The following is a 21,120-nucleotide window of genomic DNA, read 5'->3' on the forward strand; positions in this document are numbered from 1 at the left end:
GTAAGGCGGGATTTTTTAGTACGATATCTGGCTTATCGAGAACGGATGGGGTTAAAGCTCCTTCACCATCTGGTAATACTGGTTGCAATTTTTAAATTGTTTTCGATGCGTGAGTAGATTTCTGGACAAGCCGTGGAATAGAATTTAGCAAGTATTTTAGCAAACGTGGGTGGCACGAAATGAGTGAAAAGGCATTCGGCGCAATGGGAAAAAATCAATTGTCAGCAGGAAGGTTGATTGCAAACGCCAGAACAACACACCCACACACAGGAAGGGGAGAACTATCATCGGCATTCGAGCAAGTCGCAAGTGTGTGCGTGAGCTAGAGAGCCAGAAAGAGAGAGAGAGAGAGAGAGTGGAAAAGAGAGCCGCGGCGAAGGAGAAAGAAAATAATCTCGTGGCAAAAGCGAAACGGCGAAAAAGTTCAGAAACAAACTTAACGTGATTTGAGAACGTTGTGCGCCATTCCGTCACTTCTGCGGGCGCCAAACTAACTTAAGCAAAAAGTCACTAAAAACAACATTGAAACGCAGTTTATGAAATACAACTCACGAGCGTATTGTGTGTAAGTAGAAAAGTGTTTTTCGAGTGGCGTGATAAACACACCGACACTCGCACACGTACGACGCTGCCCAGCCTGCGTCTGTGTGAGTGCTCTTGTGCGCTAGTGTGCAAATGTGCAGTTTTGTGAAAGTTTTGCGAAAGTTTTATCAATTAAAGCGCAACGTTGACTATCTAAAATAAAAATCCGAGAGTTCCGAGAACAAACAGAAATAGCCGAGAGGAGGAAAAACGTGTTGAAGCCAACGCAACATTTTATTTTATGTTGGTATTACGTGTGCGTCCGCGCGCCTTTGTATGTGTGTGTGCCCGTGCGTTCTTATTGGCAAAACGTCATTTTATATAATCGGTGTTTCATTTCGATACGCGATCTGTTGCGATCCATTGCCTGATTTCTGTATTATATTCTAACAATCGTTGCATGTGTGCGTCCCCCAAAACTCTCGCAACTGCTGCTCAGAGCTGGGAACTAGACTCCATAAGAAAGGTAAGTCCGGAGCCAATTTCTCCTTCGCCGGCTTCCTTTTCCCACTAGGATGTCACGCCACCTTGTCTATTTACCCAATAAATCTGGTTTCGTGGCCAGGAATCAACAGTCCTCCTCTCTCTTGACCCAATTCGAAAGCCACTGTGTTGGTGCAAGCGCAACTGCACTTTCCTTATGCAATTGGTTGCCATTGTCACCCAGGCGCATTTTGTTTGCTGTTTGTTTATTGATTTGTTTGGCTTTCGCCACTGGAGTACAGTCGGGCTTCCCAAAGTAGCTCTACTCTACGAATGGGATTTACTAGAGTGGCTTTTAAATTCCACTTGGAGTCACACTCTAATTAAATTCCAGTCCGTAAATAAGTACGGATTAGACTCCAGCCTCCACGAAAACTTCTCAAATGAGGCAGTGCAAGCGTTTTATGGGGATTAGTGTAAATTCTTTTTATCGAGCGCGGACTGTCGCAAATAAAAGAAACAAACAGAAAACGATGAGCCAACAGTTATAATAACAACAATGGTATTACTTTTCAATATTTGTTTTGCATACTATTTAATTTGAATTCTTCTTTAAACTAGAGCAATGATAGCAGGAAATGATAACATTTATTTTGATGACTGATATTAAATCGTATAACTTTTTATTACGACCTTTAGAAAGAGTGCGTGCAATTAAAGTGGCCAAAAAGACATAAATTCTATTACATTGTCTTGGTTAGCTTAGCTTCTCTCTTTCAGACTGTCTACTGTAGCCTTACCGTTATTTTTAACCTGTTAATTGCATTCCTTCCCAAGGCAGTTTAAATTGTAATTAGATGCGGCGAGAAGGGTCCCATTCCAATGGAGACCTACGCACATAAACAAATCTCTCTGTTCGCTCTCTCGCTGCTCTTCCCCTACCTGGCTTGCACGTGTAAGTTTCTTGTAACGCGTTCTGCGCAGACTCGCTCTTAGGAGAGAACTGCGCTCTCTTTGTCTCGGCTTGTTATACCAACTGAAAATCATGCGAGTTTTATCTGTGGCACCCGTGTGTGTGTGTGGGCGTGTGTGTGACGTGTGTCATCTGTTTTCAATACCTCGCGACCAGCTGAGCGGTGGGTGGTGGGTGGTCGGTGGGGTGGGTGGTTGACTGGCTGGGTTGGTTGCACTTTTCCTGCCACGCTTTTGTTTCTAGGGCGCGGTTTCCACTTCTGTGCCGGAAACACGGCTCAGACATCCGTGGTGGAAGCACTTAATAATTGCAATATCGCTCACATCGCCGCTACCCGTAGTTATTCTGTAGGAACGGGCAAACTTAGCCATACATCGCGCTGGGCTAGGAGTGATTTAATAGTTCATATACATATATAAATTTGCGATAAGCCTCTTAAAGTGCTTACACCCGACAGTCGGACAATCCCTAGTGGTATGCTCTAATAGGTATAAGAAAAATGAAGCCGTATAAAGAGAATGTTACCTCCTGTAAAGCTCGTCCTTTATCCTTGAGAGAGTTTTAGTTTATTTATTTACATATGTAGAACATTTAATGTTAAATGAAACAATTGTTAAGTCTAATGGTGCTTTAAACTCAAGTGCAAGTAAAGTTCACAACATTTTGCCTTTTAATCTTGCACAATTGCAAATCTACTTGATTGTTAAGAGGTATTTTATTAACAAGTTAGTTGATAATGGCAGATCTTCAAAATCTACCCGAAATCAAGAGCTATTCAAGAGCTTACACTTACACATGGCTTTTGAATAAAGGAACGCAGCAATTGAGACGTTGTATATTAAAACACCTTGATAAACATGCAGTCAGCATTAATCAGGTGGTCAATCTGTTCAAAAATAATTTAAACAGTATTGTTTCTCCTTTAATACTGGTATCACTCCTCGGTGTACATTTCAAAATGTTCAGACAGTTATTGGTGTAATGGATTCTTCATTAAATGGAGTACATTGGAATTTAGGAGCAGCAAAAACTCCAAATTAGAAATGTCTGGTGGGTGGCTAATCGCCCAGTGAAAATGCTCGCCTTGTGGGCGGGCCACGTTTGCCGGTCGCGGCTTTCATTCATGGTCATGCCGCCCAGTTTTCCGCCCGTCTCTCACTTGCGGTTGCTCCATGTAAACAATTTGCTCTTTGACCTTTTACACTTTGCCCCTGACTCTCTCCACCACTCTCTCTCTCTCTCTCGCTCTTCGCCGCGTACCCACAGTGCAGTGCAGTACAGTACACTCACACATACACTCGCTTACATGCAACCGGCTCTCTCAATCTCGCTCTCTTCGCCGCACGATTCTTGTACTTTGTTTTAAGCTTCACGGCGGCACAATTTCCCCTGAAACTCATACGATTTTCAGCTGGTATATCAAAGGAAAAACGTGCCACATAGCTTGCCGCTTGCCACCCAACCACCCCATAGCACTCACCCCTCGTCGCCGTCCCTTTCGCCCAGCGCCTCGTGACTTTTCCCAATGCTACACTGAACAAAATGATTTATAAAATGTTACTGAAACTACAACTTTAATCATGCAAGTTTGCGGACGAATACTCTATTTAAATACATTTTAAATGTGGCATATAGGAGCTGAAAATAAAACTAAAAAGATTTTTAAATAATATCACGAAATAGTATATCGCATAAATAAATAATTCCTTATTTTGAATTCTGGTATATATTATAAAATTTAAATTAACTTTTGTATAAAGGGTTTATGATTAAATGGATAGAACTTGAAATCTTAAATTTGTAATAAGATAAAATTGTGAACTGTGCAGTGTCTGATTTTCATTTTCCCTACGCCCATTGTCTCTCTGGGCGCAAAGTCAAAAATAGTCACGCGATGTCTGGGGGACTGATGTCTGACCCACACTCCGCCCATCGCCTGCCGGCAGCCGCCCCTGGAATTCGGATTCCAATTCGGGTTGTAACGACAATCTGTAATCGGCCTGTTGCCCAGCCCAACCCCCGATTGACAGTTTTTCCGACCTTGCAGCAAACTAACTTAACCGTTATTTTTTATAAGCTCGGTGCAACAGCTGCAGATTGCGCTACATCCCTTTAAAATTATAGAACTTTGCTCTTTTTGTAAATTCAATCTATAATTTTAATGTGTTTAATACAAAGAAAGGTGAAATATAATTTATTTAAAATTTACAATGAATTCAAAATGAAGAGATCGCTAAAAAGTCTAAATTCGCAGAGAATTCACGTGGAAGATGCGCTCCAATTTTAAATAAAATAAACAAATAAAACTCCTATGAAGGCTATAATAATATAACCCAGATAGATATTTCCTGAGTGCTTCATTTGGTCAAAACGTTACTTTGGTTCCCGGTTCAATTTCCAGTCCGGCATACCAACCGAATTTTCTACCTTGTTGCGGTTTCTATGTTCTATGTTTGGCAAGCGTCTGGTTTAGAAAACAAGTTGTTTGTATTTCAGTTTCAGGGGCAGTGGCTCGCAAAGAGGAGCACAGACCCCTGGAAGTTAAATCCCGCTGACCGTCCCGATGTTCGGCTTAAGGCCCCCTTCGATCTAAGCCCCTGGATCGTATGAGCATTATTTGTGTTTGTTTTAGTCATGACTTTGGTGGATTTTCTAACCGGTTTTCAGGCAGTACCGCTTCGATTAAACCGGCCGTTTGGCTTTGCTACTGCCCCCAACTCTCGCGATCATTGCCAAAGTCTGTATTTCCCTGGAAAATTTCACTCGAGCACGTGCTCGGCGGTGATGGTCACTCTAAAGATAAGTGCTCGCTTGTCTAGGTCATTTTTTTTTAGCGCTACGCAACTGCCTTACTTTCACACACTCCCATTTACATACATGCATGCATACGTGAATGTCTCGCGTATTCATGCGATCTGAGCGAGTGCAAAAGAGAGCGCGCCGATCTTTCTTCTCAGCGCCCGTGTGGGTGTAGGGCTCTCCTTTCTCTCTTTCTCCGCCGGCGGTAATCAAATTTATTTTCAGTTCGCCTCCAAAACACACCCACACACACGCAAGCGGTCACTCGTCGTTTGCTTGTTTGTTTGCCGTGTTTGCTACTTTGGCTCGATTTCATTCAGTGGAATATTCAACGCCCCGTGCAAAAGTTCTTCTCACTTGCTGATGCTGTTGAGGTCACACCGGAAACATTTTCGAGTACTTGCCACATGGATAGTACGTTTCCAGTTCAAAAACGAATAATCTTATCTTCTTGAATGGAATATTAATGTTTTTCACATAACTCCTATAGAATTGGTATACATGAAGTGAACGGAAAAATTTGTAAAAATAGTTACATACGACCATACGTTCTCCGAAGATCATTAGCTGATAATCAGATAATTACAATAATAAATAGCTTTTCTCTTACAATATCCAGATAATGTTTATACATTTACATATATTTTTTTTTATACCAACAGGTTTTGCGTGTTCCAAAACAAATATTTAAAACAAGCCACAAAACAAGTGATATTTCGCTCTGTGTACAACTGTTGTTTTCTTTATTTCAATCTCGTTTGAGCAATTCTTCTCGTTTTTATTCGTGTACTGCGACTGCAAAAAGTATTTTTATTTCGGACTTTGACACAGTCATACGATGATTTCGTTACCCCATTATTCGCCAGAGAACCGCCGCTCGGGGGAACGCAGCAGTCGGCGGTACGGCAGACAGTCACGTAACGCCGTCAGGCTGGAAATAAGTGAATCAAATGTTGCAATTTAATTCACATTTTGCAGTGTGCGCACTCGCCGCATAATGGCGCGTTCTCACACACTCACATCACTTCACTGCCCCGTTTCAATGTCAAGGCAGTCGGTAGTTCCCGTTGCTATTTCCCATAAGCGCCGACGACACCTTGACCAAAGTTCAAGTGGCATTTATGCAAGCGCTGGAAGGTGCACTTCCAATTGTAAACAATAACGCAGCTGATCGACGGGCAGTCGCAGCTACGCAGGTGGTGTACAATTGGAGCTGGGAAAGTGTTGCCCAAACAGCAAAGGGAAAGGGTTGAGTCACTCTTCGAGTTTGCTGCTGCGCAACTTCCACGGCAAAGGTGAGGGGTATGCCGAGTTTCGTACGAAACACGCAAATGAAGTCCACGTAAGTGGACACGTTTTTGTCTGAGGCATTTCTGGTGACGTGTTCTTTGTGTGTAGTTAAGGCTGCCTCTTTGTGGCTGCTCCGTACAATTAGTGGAGAACGCTCTGCACTCGAATTTTGGCATTGTTTGGCAATTTCGTAATGTCTGCGCTGGGAGCTAAAAGCTTGGATCTTGGACTTTGACAGCTCACTGTGTTTGGGGTTTCGGATTTGTGAAGTTGCAGTTGCATTCGCGTCAGCAAAATACAAATAACAGTCTGTAAACGTTCGCGGTATGCTCTACTTTGTACTCCCTGCTTTCGTCGCGATTCCAGGTGTATTTTCTGATTAAATCAAGCACGACGTGTTCGTTTGCCCAATGCATTTCAGCCGCTTGCAGTCTGTCGTGCAATGAGCGCAAATAATAATAGCAATCAATACGAAAACGGAAACAGCAACAGTTACAAGTACCTGCCGTTCAGCGGCAATTAATACAAGGTTTGTGCCTTTGTCTTAATAGAGGTAATTAAGTGAGTTTCACTCTGAAATTAAAAACAGTTCGTAGTCTGCGATCTGCTGAATGCAGACTGCATTTTGCCCGTTGATTAACTGAAATTGGTAGCTTGGTAACCACGCGATCTCCGAAAATGTTCTGGTGCATTGGGTTATCTAATCAGTTTGTGTGAAATTTTTTAAAATCTTATTTCTGAACGTGCATTTCATCTTAACCGTGAAGCTAATCGATAAATTACCCCTATCGAACCATAGCATTCTAAATAACTGTGAGATTATGCTCGGATTTTATTGTTACCACGACCAATTTTAAGTTTAACCTTACTCGACTGTCGTTAAAAAAGAACATTTTAAGAATGCTTAAATTTGGGAGTGTTATTCTAAATTTAGTTTCAATCTGAGTGTTTTTTTTTTTTGCCTTTGAAAACTCGTTTGATGGCTGACGACCTTCTGTACCGGTTAAAGTGCTCGTTGTAAGACATTACGCATACGCCGGGTGTGTTATCTAACCCACAAGGTTTACGAATCGGGTCGGTTCTGATTCAATCAGTTCTCGGAGCAGTGCTTATTTAGGCACATCCACCATAATTTTTTCACATGTGCGACATCGCACATCGCCGACCAGAGGGTCGGTCCAAAGTTCGGATTACAGTAATCACAGGCTTAATGTGCACAATTTCCTTATTGTTTTCAAGCGGACCATGATTGCTTAGTTAGACAGAACACTCGGCATAACCTTTGCATCCAACACGCCATTCTCTGCAATATCGTTTCACACATGGGTCTCTTTTTGTGTACTTAGAGACTTTCAACTTTGCCCCCCGGGCTCAAGTTCAGAAGGGCTGCAAGTGACCCATGGATATGTGAAGATAAACGATTTGATATTCTCTTTTATTTTTCATTCATTAACCTACAAAGGCAGTTTTACAACTTTCGCCCATGTACGCGTCGTTTAAACGTTTTGAACTTGGCACAGTGGTTTGCAAAAGAATAAAATAGTGAGCTCTATTCGAGTTTCGCTTGAAAAACTACAGCTGTTTATGGTGTCTGGATTTTCTTTGTGCTTGAACTTTAAAAGTGCTGATTTTGTTTTCTATATTAACTAGAATGAATAACAAGGTTACATAATAAGTTATTATAAGCTTGGAAGGATTTTTGAAGAATGTTCTTCAGAATAGTGTGCTGAAATCAACCAAATTTCCACTTTATAAACCACTTTCCTGACCCACAGTGCTGATTGTTTTGCAAAGCTTTTTCTTTCGCATATACTTTGTTTAAATACCGAAATGTGTTGTTGTTTTTGTTTTCGCAGCCTTCATCTTGTTTTCATATTATCTTTCTTCGCAAACAAAACACGTATTCCACAACGCTTACGGTTTCGACTCTTCTGCTTAACCATATGTCAGGGTTTCGAGGGAAGATCTGTATTTTGGGGCCAGTTCAATGCACTCCGCCGGAGCCAACTGAAACGGAGTTTCGACTTCGTATACCCTTTTGTTTTGTATCGCTCGCATGTCATGTGATGTGCGAGTTTTGAGCGGTTGAATAAGAGGCGAACTTTGTCGCCCTGGAGTGGAATGCTCTGCGTTGCTTATCAGGAACGGCAGATTCTAAGGGAACCATTTGGTATCGGCTTTCAGAGCGGATAAACCTTGGTGCGTCGGACTTTGGCCCTTGCCTTCAACACTTGTTTATAAACGAAGAAAGCAAAAAAACGGCGCTTTGTAAGTTGTGTAAATGAATGCCAAAGAATTTGTTTAGTTTCTATTGATGTCCCCGACCTATGCCAATGTTTCTCCGCCTAGCTAATGGGCGAAATGAAAGAGAGAGTGAATTTGAGGGGGTTGAGAATCCGATTACGCAATCGCTCTCTTGGTTTTTCAAAATTGTCTGCCTAATTTTACATTTTCCCTATATACGTATACATATACGTATATTCTCTGTTGATACTATCTTTAATCGTTCTTTATGTTCTTATTATCAACGCTTCGATATTCTGGCAAGTATCCAGAAATGCCGAATGCGTAACAACAACTTGTTCGGACTTCAGGTTCTGATTTGATTTTAATATTTACGAAGGCCGCCCAGTTGGCTAATTGGAAAAAAATATATTTACGCGCGGTTTGATTATAATAACCTATTTTAAGAATGCAATTGGGAAATTACTATCTGTACTAAGATAATATAAGCTAAGCTAGATAGCGGCTTATAGAATTATGTTATTTGCTGTGTGCTCAAAGGTGCTTTGTTATTATGTCATCACCTGGTATTGGTTTTTAATGCAGCAATGCTGATTTCCATGACTTCCTCGTCTGCTGTCGCTCCCCATTTGTCGTCCTACCTCATTAGCACTACATAAATGCATATATTTGTTCTTTTATCGGTTGCAGGTGAAACTACAAACTGAACATCCATCTGGAGAGGAACACCTGACATCATCCTCCTATTGTTGCGTCCATTGTTCGTTCGTTCTTGCCATTAATCAGAGCTGGGCTCTTTTGGAGGATACGCCTCACACCCACCATTTTCACTACCGATCAAAAAACACTCATTCAATTCAAAGATCGGACAAGTAGAGAAAAGGCAGCAAGATGTTCATCGAAGACGATGCGCAGTAAGTAAAGACATCTATTATATAAGACCTGTTTAGTTTTGAGCCCGTTTTACGTGTGTTTTTGTTTCATAAGTACATCACTCAGTGTAAGCTTGTGGTTGTGGATTTTTTGGAGTTGGGAAGTAATATTAATGTATTGCATTCCATTAAGAACGCTGCGTCTCAAATACAGACGTATTTTTTTTATGAGTTGTCACTTAGCACATGGACTTTTCACCTCTTAACTTTAAACATTCTATTTGCGGTTTATTAAATTTCTTTTGACATAGTGCAACCTTTTAAGCTCATTGGCCCGGAAAATTGACGTCATGCCATTTTGCGCAATCCAAGTTCAAGGCTTTCGTTCGATTTGCTTATCAGGCCAGCACTCACACACGATGTCTTTATCAAGTGTGCAGTTTTTTTTTTTACTAGGAATTATAAAAAGTGACACATTTTGAGCGCGCTCTCGACCGGCATATAATATTCAATTATATAATTATATATAGATACTTGTGAAGAAGTGCGAATCTCAGCATGACTCGTTTCCTATTTAACTAGCTTCTATCTTGGGCTTGGTATGATACTAGTAACTGGTTTTCCATTTAATCCGCCATCGAGCGATAATCAGTAATCAGCGGACGAAATTCTTAGTAAAATGCTTTACAGTGTATTAAAATACATCCTGTAGCGCTTTAATTAATTAGGCATTGCGATAATAAGTTTATCTAGTGTTCTGGTGGCAGTCGTTCAGATTTATAAATCAAAATTTAAAAATATTTGGCATGAGGTTTTTGTCTAATTTTAATTATAAATAGCGTGATAAGAACGTTTAAAATGACGGCGGTCCTAATGGAGTTGCAAAAAAAGTAAGAGTTCCCGACAAATCTTTTGGCTATTTTCGGTTGTCGATAAGCACAAAAATAAACTAAAGATAATACGTTTAAGAAAAGAGCCATTTAGCCGTTGGAAAAATTAGGAGGTACTCCACCCAAATTTGGTCATCATTTTATAAAGTATTCGGGCCATAAAGATAGCTTCAAGATCAATGAAATATTGCAAATACCCTTGATTTTTGACACGTTTTATGAAGTACTTGGCAAGTCAACTAGATTGCTTTTAGATGGCAGATAAGATGCCGGACGTATAAAAGGGTCCAGACGAGTGCCAGACACGCACTTAAGTTTCGGTTTATTACAATGGCAGAATTCTGTGCCCCGAAAGAGTAATGATTACTAGCGATTCGGACTTCGGCGCTTTAGTGCTAAGCAATCTCTAGCTGATAAAAATCCGAACCCCTTCAGAGCTCTCCACCGGTTATCGCCCGTTTGAAAAGCGTTTTCTGAGCACCGAGAACCAAAGTGAGCGTGAGAGTGTCTACCCCTTTTCCGCCGTCGGACTTTCAAGACCTGCTAACTAACAGTGGCAGCAGCGGCAGGTGGTGATATCAGTTGGTTTTCGGCTTGCGACGGCGCTACAACGAGTGGGTGGGTGCAATGGGAGAATGGTTGCAGGAGCCAACCGGGCGAACACTTGACGAGGCGGGGAAACCAATAGTTCTACACCGCTGAAATTTGCATGCCAATTGGCCACTAATTTGACATTTCTATTGCCCTTTCAGAATGGACAGCTTCTGGGTGCAGAGCGCTATTGGCGCGATCAAGGCGATCGCCTTCGTGTACGACATCATCACCCTTCCGGTCTACTTGGTGCTCCAGAAGCCCTGGAAACGCCGTCAGGACTCGCGTCGCGTGAAGGTAAGTGCTTTGACAGGACTCGCCACTAATCTGGCTAGTTGAAACGAATGGAAAAAGCCACAGACTTACCCGGCCAATCGGTGCGACGACGGGTGTAACTATCTCTAGAATCGTGTAGTTGAAATACTTTCGACTTTGCACTGAACGTTCCAAAGTACAGAGGCCTGGCTACTTAGCTACAATCGAGTTGTTTTAGTTTTTATTAAAAAAGTGCACCTCGGTTATCAGTTTCATTTAATTCTTTTCCGCATTTATTTCCCTCGCTTCGAGCCTTGTTCTCGCCAGGTGGTTTCTTTATGTTCATTTCATTGTCTAATCTATGTGGATATGACGACTTTTGATTTATTGACCAGGTCCACTATTTCCACAATCTATTTGCGTTTATCAGGGCTTCGCTTTTTATGCGGCAATTATCATATCCGATTAACTTTCTTTCATTTTGCTTTATAATTCCGCGAGTGTCAGGACTTACAATTCGACAATTGCACAGGTTGTCAGGCCATAAAGAAATCGCAGGTGATCCTGATAACAGAACCATGAAGTTAAAAAATCATAGAATATTTGTACCTTATTTTGAAATGGAAATATTCACACATAGTAGGCTTTGCAAGTGAGACATCCCTAGCTCTCAGCCCAAAAATAAAAAACATATTTCGAAGTGAGTGTTAGCTGATAATCACAGTTCCTGCAAAATAAATTAGTCTTGTTAACTGAAAGCCTAAGGCATGGCGTTTAATAGCCCGCTTTTGGTGCCTGTCCTCAAGGCCGATGATGACGAAGAGGAGTTAGTTGATCCGCAAGCAGCCCTTAGGGAGAAGTGCCAGGCCAAGGGTCACATTGGGTCCCTGTACAACAAGTATCAAGAGTGCAATGATCGCGTGAATGGCAAGTCCAAAACCACTGAGACGTGCATGGAGGAATTGTTCGACTTCGTTGCTGAGTTGGATCATTGCGTTGCTCACAGCCTCTTCTCGAAACTCAAATAGTTTCAAATTCTAGCAATGCTTAAAACTAAAATTGGCAATTAAATAAAGGAAGCATACTAAAATATAAATATTTCCAGCTATAACTCGTTTAGGAAAAGTCCCACTTATGGGTACACTTTTATCTGATTTTTCACTATCTAAATGGAACGCATTTTGGTTGGCCTTTTCAGTCGGCTGATAAGGTTTATGGGTTACTAAGGGTACACCAACGTCGGAATCTAAGATCGCTTGCATCGAATATTTGTGTGCAGCTTGCTATAATCTTTAATACGAGTTGAATGCCTTAATCAGGGATCAGCAACTCCATGCAATACCAAAGCTAACTAGCTTCTCATCGCATATCTCAACTCCTCCTTCCTCTACAGGCCAAGCCCATTAACCAGAAAATGTTGGTCGATGAGTCCAAGTACGCGCCGGATGACATTGAGGTTTAACTTTTCAAATGTGTTTTTAATTATTTAGTTATACTATCTGTTATGGAACATACACACATTACACGAACACACACACACACATTGGGGCACCCCCATACAAAACACACGCACAATGAATGTTCCAGGGACTGGTTGGTGATCGTACCCAGAGTTGAATCCCCTGTTTGGAGACTCTTTTGGTGTTGGTCAAAGAAACATGATCTCCTGAGTTATGGCCCTCACCTCAACAAACCCTCGAAAACTCACATGTCCGTTATCTCTCTGTCGATTCTACTTTGTGGTCCCTCCCCTAATCTGGCGTTTCTTTTTTAAATCGCAACCTCTAACACGACGTTAAACTAATCGCCACGAATTCGCTCATTTTCCAGGCAAAGATCGTGCGGAACGATGACAATGAGCTGACCTACCGGACCACGGATCCACCACGGGATGTCCACGTGAAGATGCTGCAAGAGAATATCGACACCCTGGAAAAGGTATTCAACTATGTGGCCAAAACGTACACGTCGAAGCGTTGTCTGGGCACCCGGCAGATCCTTAGCGAGGAGGATGAAGTGCAGCAGAACGGTCGAGTCTTCAAGAAGTACAACCTCGGTGACTACAAGTGGAAGACGTTCACCGAGGCGGAGCGCACGGCGGCTAATTTCGGGCGCGGTCTGCGAGAACTCGGCCAGAAACCACGCGAGAACATTGTCATCTTTGCCGAAACGCGAGCCGAGTGGATGATAGCTGCCCACGGATGCTTCAAGCAGGCTATGCCCATTGTCACCGTCTATGCTACGCTGGGCGATGATGGAGTTGCTCATTGTGAGTAAATTGCATGATGGATTGGAATGAATGTGGTTTTAAAGTAATATTTTGCTCTGTTGCCAGGCATCACCGAAACGGAAGTCACCACGGTTATCACCTCCCATGATCTGCTGCCCAAGTTTAAGACGCTGCTGGACAAGTGCCCATTGGTGAAGACCATTATCTATATTGAGGATCAGCTGCAAAAGACGGAAACCACTGGCTTCAAGGAGGGCGTCAAGATCTTGCCGTTTAACCAAGTTGTCAAGACAGGACAAGACAGTAAATTTGGTACGTTTTGAAAGGGTCTTAAAAGATGATTTATTTCAATGTCAATCACACGATAAATTTGCTAAAATGCATCGTGTTTCACACCGAAAAGGGTGTGGGCTCGACGTGTTCACCATCGGCGTTATCCTCAGGCGCCCGAGCCGTTGCCATCGATGTGGATGCAACCGGCTTCTGCACATCATTATCATCCACAACATTGCTCATCCTTTCGAGGTCATCAATGTCATCTTTTTCGGTTACTCTGTTTTCACTATCAGAGCCTTGTGCTAATTCTGCTTCCGGCAAGTCGTTGCAATAGCGCCATCTAATCGAGACAGAATGTTTTGAGGGGTCATCCAGTGTTTTAATCTAGAACTCTCACCTCATGTCAGTACTGGAAAAACCGACGGGTTGCAACAGAATCGGCTTTGTTTGATCTACATATCCATGCACAAGACTGGGACCTGGTCCTATGTTCAAATCTTCCGCCTTAGCCTCAAGGGTAACTCCTTCGGTTATCTTCTCCTCGACTCCTTCTTGCTTAGAGGAATATGTGCGATACGCCCGAAAGATGAGAACGCCGCAGTATACGCCAAATAGTGTAAAAAATACGAAGCAGCTTCTCGGCTTTCCCGACGTTGAGCCTAGTAAAGCATTGCATTGTTGCACACAAGTCAAGGGCGTTAGGGTGATGAATTCCTCAAGGATTTCAGCCATTTCGAATGGTGTATGAACTAAAAAATCACCCTAAACAATTTGGAAAGAGTTTTTTTGTGTTTACCGAAAGTATACGCTTTAAATTCAGCACTGAAATGTTGACAGCATATGTGTAGCGTGCTATGAGCAAAGAATTTGTTAAATATTACTAATTTACTTTATATTGTATCCCACAGAGCACGTTCCACCCAAGGGCGATGACATTGCCATTATCATGTACACTTCCGGCTCCACTGGCACACCTAAGGGTGTCCTCCTCTCTCACAAGAACTGCATTGCGACAATGAAGGGCTTTGTTGATATGGTGCCTATCTATCCGGATGATGTACTGATCGGATTCCTGCCCCTGGCTCACGTTTTTGAATTGGTTGCGGAAAGTGTGTGTCTCATGACCGGCGTTCCAATCGGCTACTCGACCCCCCTGACTCTGATCGACACTAGCAGCAAGATCAAACGCGGGTGCAAGGGCGATGCCACCGTCCTGAAGCCCACCTGCATGACTTCGGTGCCGCTGATATTGGATCGCATTTCCAAGGGCATTAACGACAAGGTTAACTCTGGCTCGGCGTTCAAGAAATCACTCTTCAAATTCCTTTACCAGTACAAAGTCAAGTGGGTGCAGAGGGGGTACAAGACGCCGCTGATTGACAAGTAAGCACGATGTGCTAATAAGGATCATGAGTTTGTAACTAAATCTTATATTCATTTACAGACTGGTGTTCAAGAAGGTGGCAAAGCTTATGGGTGGCAAAGTGCGCATTATCATGTCCGGCGGAGCCCCTCTGTCAGCAGATACACATGAGCAAATCAAGACCTGTTTGTGCTTGGAGCTGATTCAGGGCTATGGCCTTACGGAAACTACGTCTGGAGCCACTGTCATGGACTGTAAGTGATCGCAGATAGACCTTTCTTTTGAAAACAAGTAACTAACTTTACACCCAATACAAGACCGTGATATGACCTATGGACGCACTGGAGGACCATTAACTGTCTGCGACATCCGTCTAGTCAACTGGGAAGAAGGCAACTACCGCGTCACAAATAAACCTTATCCCCAGGGTGAGGTTCTCATTGGCGGCGAGTGTGTCTCCCAGGGATACTACAAGTTGCCCGGCAAGACCAACGAGGACTTCTTTGAGGAGGATGGGCAGAGATGGTTTAAAACCGGCGACATTGGCGAAATTCAAGCTGATGGCGTACTTAAGATTATTGGTAAGTTGTTTAGCACAGTGCTTTTTCTTTCAATTTTTTAATACGCTTTTTGCAGATCGTAAGAAGGATCTGGTTAAGCTGCAGGCCGGCGAGTATGTTTCCCTTGGCAAAGTTGAATCTGAGCTGAAGACTTGCGGAATCATTGAGAACATTTGCGTATACGGAGATCCGACAAAGCAGTACACAGTGGCGCTGGTCGTCCCCAACCAAAACCATTTGGAGGAGCTGGCACAGAAACATGGCCTGGGTGAGAAGACATTTGAGGAGCTGTGCTCATCACCGATCATAGAGAAGGCTATTCTCAAGGAAATTGCTGAGCATGCGCGGAAATGTAAGCTACGATGAAGATCTGAGTATTTTTCAAAGTTTTTAATAACAAATTGTTTAATCTTAAAGGTAAATTGCAAAAATATGAGGTTCCCGCCGCCATCACACTGTGTAAGGAAGTCTGGTCACCGGACATGGGGCTGGTAACCGCCGCCTTCAAGCTGAAGCGCAAGGATATCCAGGACAGATATCAGCATGATATTAACCGCATGTACGCCTCATGAAAGTCAATGTACTAAGCCAGAGGTACCAGATGCAGCAACGACAACAACACGCAAACATTAAAGCAGCAGCAATGAAGCTAGTGTGTACTAATTGTTTTTAGTAGCACCCCACACAGCATAAGCATGCATACGAAATCCAAAACCAAACTAGCTTAAGTCCTAAAAGATCTAAATGCCGAGCAGTACATGAAGGAAAACGATTAGCCGCATGGCGCATGTAAAGACAGACAGAATGTTCTCATTTTCCTTTTTCGTTTCGTTTTATCTTATTTGCTAGAAATCGAAAATTGCTCGTTTCTCATTTTAATAAAGTTCGTCAAAGACTTGTTTGGCAGGTATGTAGCTGAAGCTGGGTTTGGTTTGGAAATGCGCTGTGTATGTGCTAGGAATGCTGTTGAACAGATTGACAATGATACTGGTAATGATAACTGAATGCCGATGATGAGAAGGAATATTGTATACTGTACAGTTTTCGGTTTATAGTACATTTTGTGGCAAATTTATATTGCAGAAAAATACTTATTTTTATATTAAGCTTAAGTGGTTGCCTATTAATTATGTACATACGATATACACATTTATATAAAAGCATATATGTGTAAAATAAATCTAATATTTAGTGTACTTCTCTATGCTAAGTTAAATGTATGGAATTCTTGAAGTAATGAAATGTAGACAGCAGCATGAAAGCGACTTGATTATGAATTAAAAGCGACAACTGAAAGTAAAGAACCTAAGAATTTCCCTTGCAAATGCTTCTTTTTGGCGCAGAGTAAAATGCATCTAAACACAAATGGAACCATCCAAAAATTACTTTTAATTACACAAAGGCATAAAGGTTACAAAGGCAATTGTAATATATATTTTAGCTCAATTTAGTTAAAAAAAGGACATCAAATGAATTTTATGAAATATATTATGTAAAACACGTAAAGAGAAAAGTCAAAATTAATATGCAACAAATGAAAGACTTAGTACCAAAATATAAAAAAAAAAACACTGGAATCACTAGAAGGCCAACAAAAGCGCCTATATCTAAAACTAAAAAGTAATAACATTTGTTTTAGATGTGCAAGAACTTTTTGAATAAATTGTAGTCATATTTTTAGTTAAACTATGTATATTTAGGAAACGTTTAGCAATTTTCTGTGGAAACGTTACGTTTCTTTTAAATAAAATTCAAATGATACAAAGATGCAATTTCGACTTCTTTAAAAATCACGAGGGAAGGCGTGTGGAACTCGTATCTCCGATTTTGTCACCCTGATCAAATAGATCATTGTTATAATAACGAACCGAGTTACGAGTAATAAAGATATAAGGCAATTATTACACATAAGTATCAATGCATTATAATATTTTTGATCGTATGAAATACTGGATAAATGAATAAACGAAACTATTTTTTAGTTTTACTTGAGCGGTAACTTGCTTATGGGTTTGAAATGGGGATGTATTTGAGAACATATACTTATCGAATATCTGAATTGATATCGATCAATGGTCAGTTCATCGAAGCTCCTTTTTGCTTTTTCGAAGAACTTTTTGCTGTGCTTTTGACTAGATCAAATGGCTTGTGAACTTGTTGGTGCGCAGTCCACTCAGCGACCAAGTCAGGATGGCCGAGTGGTCTAAGGCGCTGCGTTCAGGTCGCAGTCTACTCTGTAGGCGTGGGTTCGAATCCCACTTCTGACAAGAATTTTTTTTAATCTTTTTAACTTCACCATTAATTACTTATTTGTTCTTCTTGCCGCGGTCAGCGTTAATTGCACTGTGCAATCCGCAAGCTCGACGGATTCGCTCAGACGCATTAATTTGTTTGAGCCTTTGACTTGTTCGCTTGCACTTGTAAATGACACAATTAGCACGCCTCGCTGCGTCCACTCGCTGCAGTGTTTACTGTAGTGTCGTTGCCCCGCCGTGCCGTGTTTGCTTGCCCCCTTGTCTCTGTTTGCTTACTCCAACGGCTTTGAGCATTTTTAAGGTCGTTCAAAAACAAGGAATGGTTAATGTCTTACTGTAAAATAATGAGCACGCGAGACCATCAGTGGTTTAAGCAAATTTTAAAACCAAGTTGCTACTAGTGCACAGTACTTTACCGAAACACTTATAGAAGAGCTGACCCACAATTTCACACAAAATTAGTTTTTAAAACTTTTTTTAATTCGTTAAAAAATATGAAAAAATATAAAACAAATGCACAAATGGAGTAATACCTAGAGCATATAAAATTTTCTAAATATTAAAATTTACAGACGCAGAACGGGATACATGATATTGTATCTTAAAGGTATAGTCTAATATTGTAAATCTAATAATCCTGTTAAATTTTTTAATTACGTTATAACAATATATAATTTTATACCCTACCACCAATATCTTAACCTGCACACCTATTATTATGTCCATGAGTGTAAATGCAACTCAAGAACTGCAGGAAACTAAATAAGAATTTCACCACAGAATGGCACTCCCCCCCAAAAAAGATTCAGAATTCCGAGACTTCAGCTGAATGCGATGACACTAATAAAATTAATAGACCATGTCTGACTGACGGAGAATGGGGAATATGGAGCACAGCATTCCCCATAAACCCACAAGGATTCATACTCAAACGTCACGCTCAATGGATTTTGAATGACAGACCATGACTCAGGAGGACGAGAAGTCGCAGATAAAATTGCCAAAAAAAATCGCACACATTCCGGAAAACGATAAAAGCTCACATATTGTTTTTTATTAATTTATTATTTCGGATATTGTTCATCCTCATTTGATTAAGATGCTTTTAAAATAGAAATTATTATTGGGAAAATAAGTTGAAAAGATACCAAAAGGAAATTACAACATAGTAGAATGTGAGATTTGCAATCAAGTCGTACTACTTTAATCAGAGATACTAAGCTTATAGAAGAGGCACTGAAGAGACCGAAATGTTAAACAGATTCGAGCTACGTTCAAACAGAAACGGTTTCAATAACAGCATCCGATACATATTTATGGGTATCTGCAACTGAAATGCAACTGCAGATGCATCTACATCTACAAGAACTGGAGCTGCGTCATTTGGGTGGATGCGTGACTGTGGCTTTGCCTCCGTTTGATGCATTCTACAAAACGAAACTTAGTCAAATGGGAATTTGCATCGGGGCGGTGCTCTGACCTCTCATGACACATTCTCCATATCTGTCATTTGCATTTTTACTGCAAATTCGAAATCGATTGTGATGTTCCCTCAACGGACTTGGGTTACATCTCTGTTTCGAATGAGATGCGAACAATGGGCAGTGCACTGACTGCGTTTTATTGGCCTGAAGCAACAGAAGGCCATATTTGCTGGGATATTTATCTAGTCAATGTTGTAATCTCAATACTTTTGCCCGCCATTCCATTTCCGCCACCAGGCCTTGTCGAACACGTCCTTCTCATACGGCGTCTGATTTCCGCTTTGCGCTCCGGCGAACTGCGGATGACGGACTGGGACTGACAGCCCGTCCGTGTCAGTGGGCGTGTTCCCGTGTCCTTTCCAGTGAAAGTTGTCTCTAGACTTTCACCGTAGAGAGTGTGCCAGTTACTTTCGATGGCATTGAAAGCGCACTTTTGCAATTGATGAATTAAATGCACTCATTTGTTGACACACAATATTAATGGTTTCTGGAACAAGTGAGATTCTATTCTTATTCTATTTGATTTGTTTACTTAATTGCATTGGCATTCATAAACTTAATGCTTAATTATACACCATTACGACTTAATTGCTAAACAATGCATCCAGCTCAAACTTATAATCTGCGCATTTGAAAGTATATAATTAAATGTGCATCAGCGTGCGTAGATGCAAGCAAAGTTTTTGAGACAAGTCGGATGCCTCCTCGAAAGCCAACTGCTGCGCTTAACAAGAATTCTTTACGCCGTGTTGCACATTTTGCGAATGTTGGCAAGTTCAAGCGGCTGTGAAAATGCACACGCTTTCCGCCGGCGGAATGGTCCATGGTGCTCCCCGTTTTCAGCAGCTACAGCCATTTGATAAGCATCACTGCCACTATATAGCTGTTTGAACGACAACAAAATGCCGCACGTGTTGCAAGTTCATAGAATTGAACAACTTTCTCTATGAGCCAGTGCATTAATATGCCGTTTCGCAGGGCATGACTATTTTAACGCACAACAGCGGGGTAGAAATACAGATAATGAACATTCTAATAAGTTCTTAAATTTGTTTCAACAGTATCGGGATTTTAAACATTAATTTTTAATACTCAGAGCTGTATTTGTGGACTGTAAAAGAAACCCCATCAAAAAATCAGAATGCCATAAAATGTTTGAATCGAAATTATGGTCAATTAATCTCCGTCCGTTTGTCTGCTCGTAAGAACGCTGTGATTTTGGATAATTGCCATACTCACAAAAACGCTCAAATCGCCAACATTTTTGAAAAGTGTTTTGTTTTAATTTTGTCAATTTCTATGGAATTAAGTTTTAAATTTCTCCTTCGCACTCCAACTAGTCGAGAAAACTGGCATGTATCTTAAACACAGAATTTGTATAATTAATGTGGTAAGGTAAATTAAAATTTAGATATTTAAGTAAAGTAATTTATACCATTTCAATTATTATTTATATTTATTTGCACCTATACCAGTGGGGAAACATCGCACAATTTTCCCTATTATTCCGTTTATCTTCAACTGCATTTCTCTCGCTCTCTTTCAGATAGTTAACGGTAAAGTTGGGACTCTAGATACAGCGCAGTCGCAAAGAGCGACTTTTTCTCTGAGAGAAAAGCTCTTGACAGTTCTGAAACTGTAACTAATTTTAATCAAAACATATCGAACCCCCCCGAACACAACTTCCTCACCGGCATTTCCAACATTTGTTTGTTTCCATTCGAAGATTTCCATAGCCGAGCTGGGCGAACATTTGATTGAATTGTTATTGTTACGAGAGTGGGGCACATGCTATTTGTTGTTTGTATAGATTTGTACCTGTCCTGGCCCCTCACTTCTCCCCTCTGCCAGGACAGTCTTCTTTTTCGGGCTTTTCTATTGCCATTTGGAAAAGTGCACTTTTCGGGCTGCGGTCTGAGTGTTGTGTGTGTGTGTGTTTGTGTGCTTGTTTTGTTCAAATAACTAGTACAACGAATGTACGTGAGTGGATTTTTGCAGATAGCAACTTCACCGATGTATTCGTATTCGTATTT

General features: G+C 41.2%; 3 protein-coding genes, 1 long non-coding RNA gene and 1 other non-coding gene across 15 annotated transcripts; 3 read left to right on the plus strand and 2 right to left on the minus strand.

The window, feature by feature from the left end:
• Positions 1–93: 93 nt before the first annotated feature.
• Positions 94–17,335, plus strand: LOC6733574 (long-chain-fatty-acid--CoA ligase 3). 11 transcript variants are annotated; one of them, XM_016167648.3, is made up of 12 exons: positions 390–565; positions 1,022–1,048; positions 9,002–9,225; positions 10,826–10,961; positions 12,313–12,375; positions 12,750–13,188; positions 13,255–13,461; positions 14,334–14,808; positions 14,870–15,042; positions 15,106–15,369; positions 15,425–15,700; positions 15,766–17,335. In XM_016167648.3, exons 3-12 carry the CDS (start codon positions 9,203–9,205, stop codon positions 15,918–15,920), a joined length of 2,211 nt encoding a protein of 736 aa, XP_016026519.1. In that variant the 5' UTR covers positions 390–565; positions 1,022–1,048; positions 9,002–9,202; the 3' UTR covers positions 15,921–17,335. The 11 variants fall into 11 exon arrangements, with proteins under 11 accessions (XP_044778645.1, XP_016026529.1, XP_016026519.1 ...); XM_044922710.1 differs by lacking the exons at positions 390–565; positions 1,022–1,048 and adding an exon at positions 94–109; XM_016167660.3 differs by lacking the exon at positions 1,022–1,048.
• LOC120284332 lies at positions 4,618–5,896 on the minus strand. The gene is made up of 2 exons (XR_005543525.2): positions 5,798–5,896; positions 4,618–5,708 (listed from the first exon to the last, which is right to left on the minus strand). It is a non-coding gene; the product is annotated as an uncharacterized LOC120284332 (long non-coding RNA).
• On the plus strand, positions 11,449–12,015 carry LOC27208315 (cytochrome b-c1 complex subunit 6, mitochondrial). The gene has a single exon (XM_016183915.3). The coding sequence runs from the start codon at positions 11,687–11,689 to the stop codon at positions 11,945–11,947; it is 261 nt and encodes an 86-aa protein (XP_016026534.1). The 5' UTR covers positions 11,449–11,686; the 3' UTR covers positions 11,948–12,015.
• LOC6733575 lies at positions 13,463–14,264 on the minus strand. Its single transcript, XM_002080594.4, has 2 exons — positions 13,823–14,264; positions 13,463–13,765 (listed from the first exon to the last, which is right to left on the minus strand). The coding sequence occupies exons 1-2, from the start codon at positions 14,155–14,157 to the stop codon at positions 13,540–13,542; spliced, it is 561 nt and encodes a 186-aa protein (XP_002080630.1). The 5' UTR covers positions 14,158–14,264; the 3' UTR covers positions 13,463–13,539.
• Positions 17,336–17,532: 197 nt separating the features above from the next.
• Trnal-cag lies at positions 17,533–17,615 on the plus strand. The gene has a single exon. It is a non-coding gene; the product is annotated as a tRNA-Leu (tRNA).
• Positions 17,616–21,120: the final 3,505 nt, after the last annotated feature.

Source organism: Drosophila simulans, chromosome 2R, assembly GCF_016746395.2.
Source record: "Drosophila simulans strain w501 chromosome 2R, Prin_Dsim_3.1, whole genome shotgun sequence".
Classification (NCBI taxonomy): Eukaryota; Metazoa; Arthropoda; class Insecta; order Diptera; family Drosophilidae; genus Drosophila; species Drosophila simulans.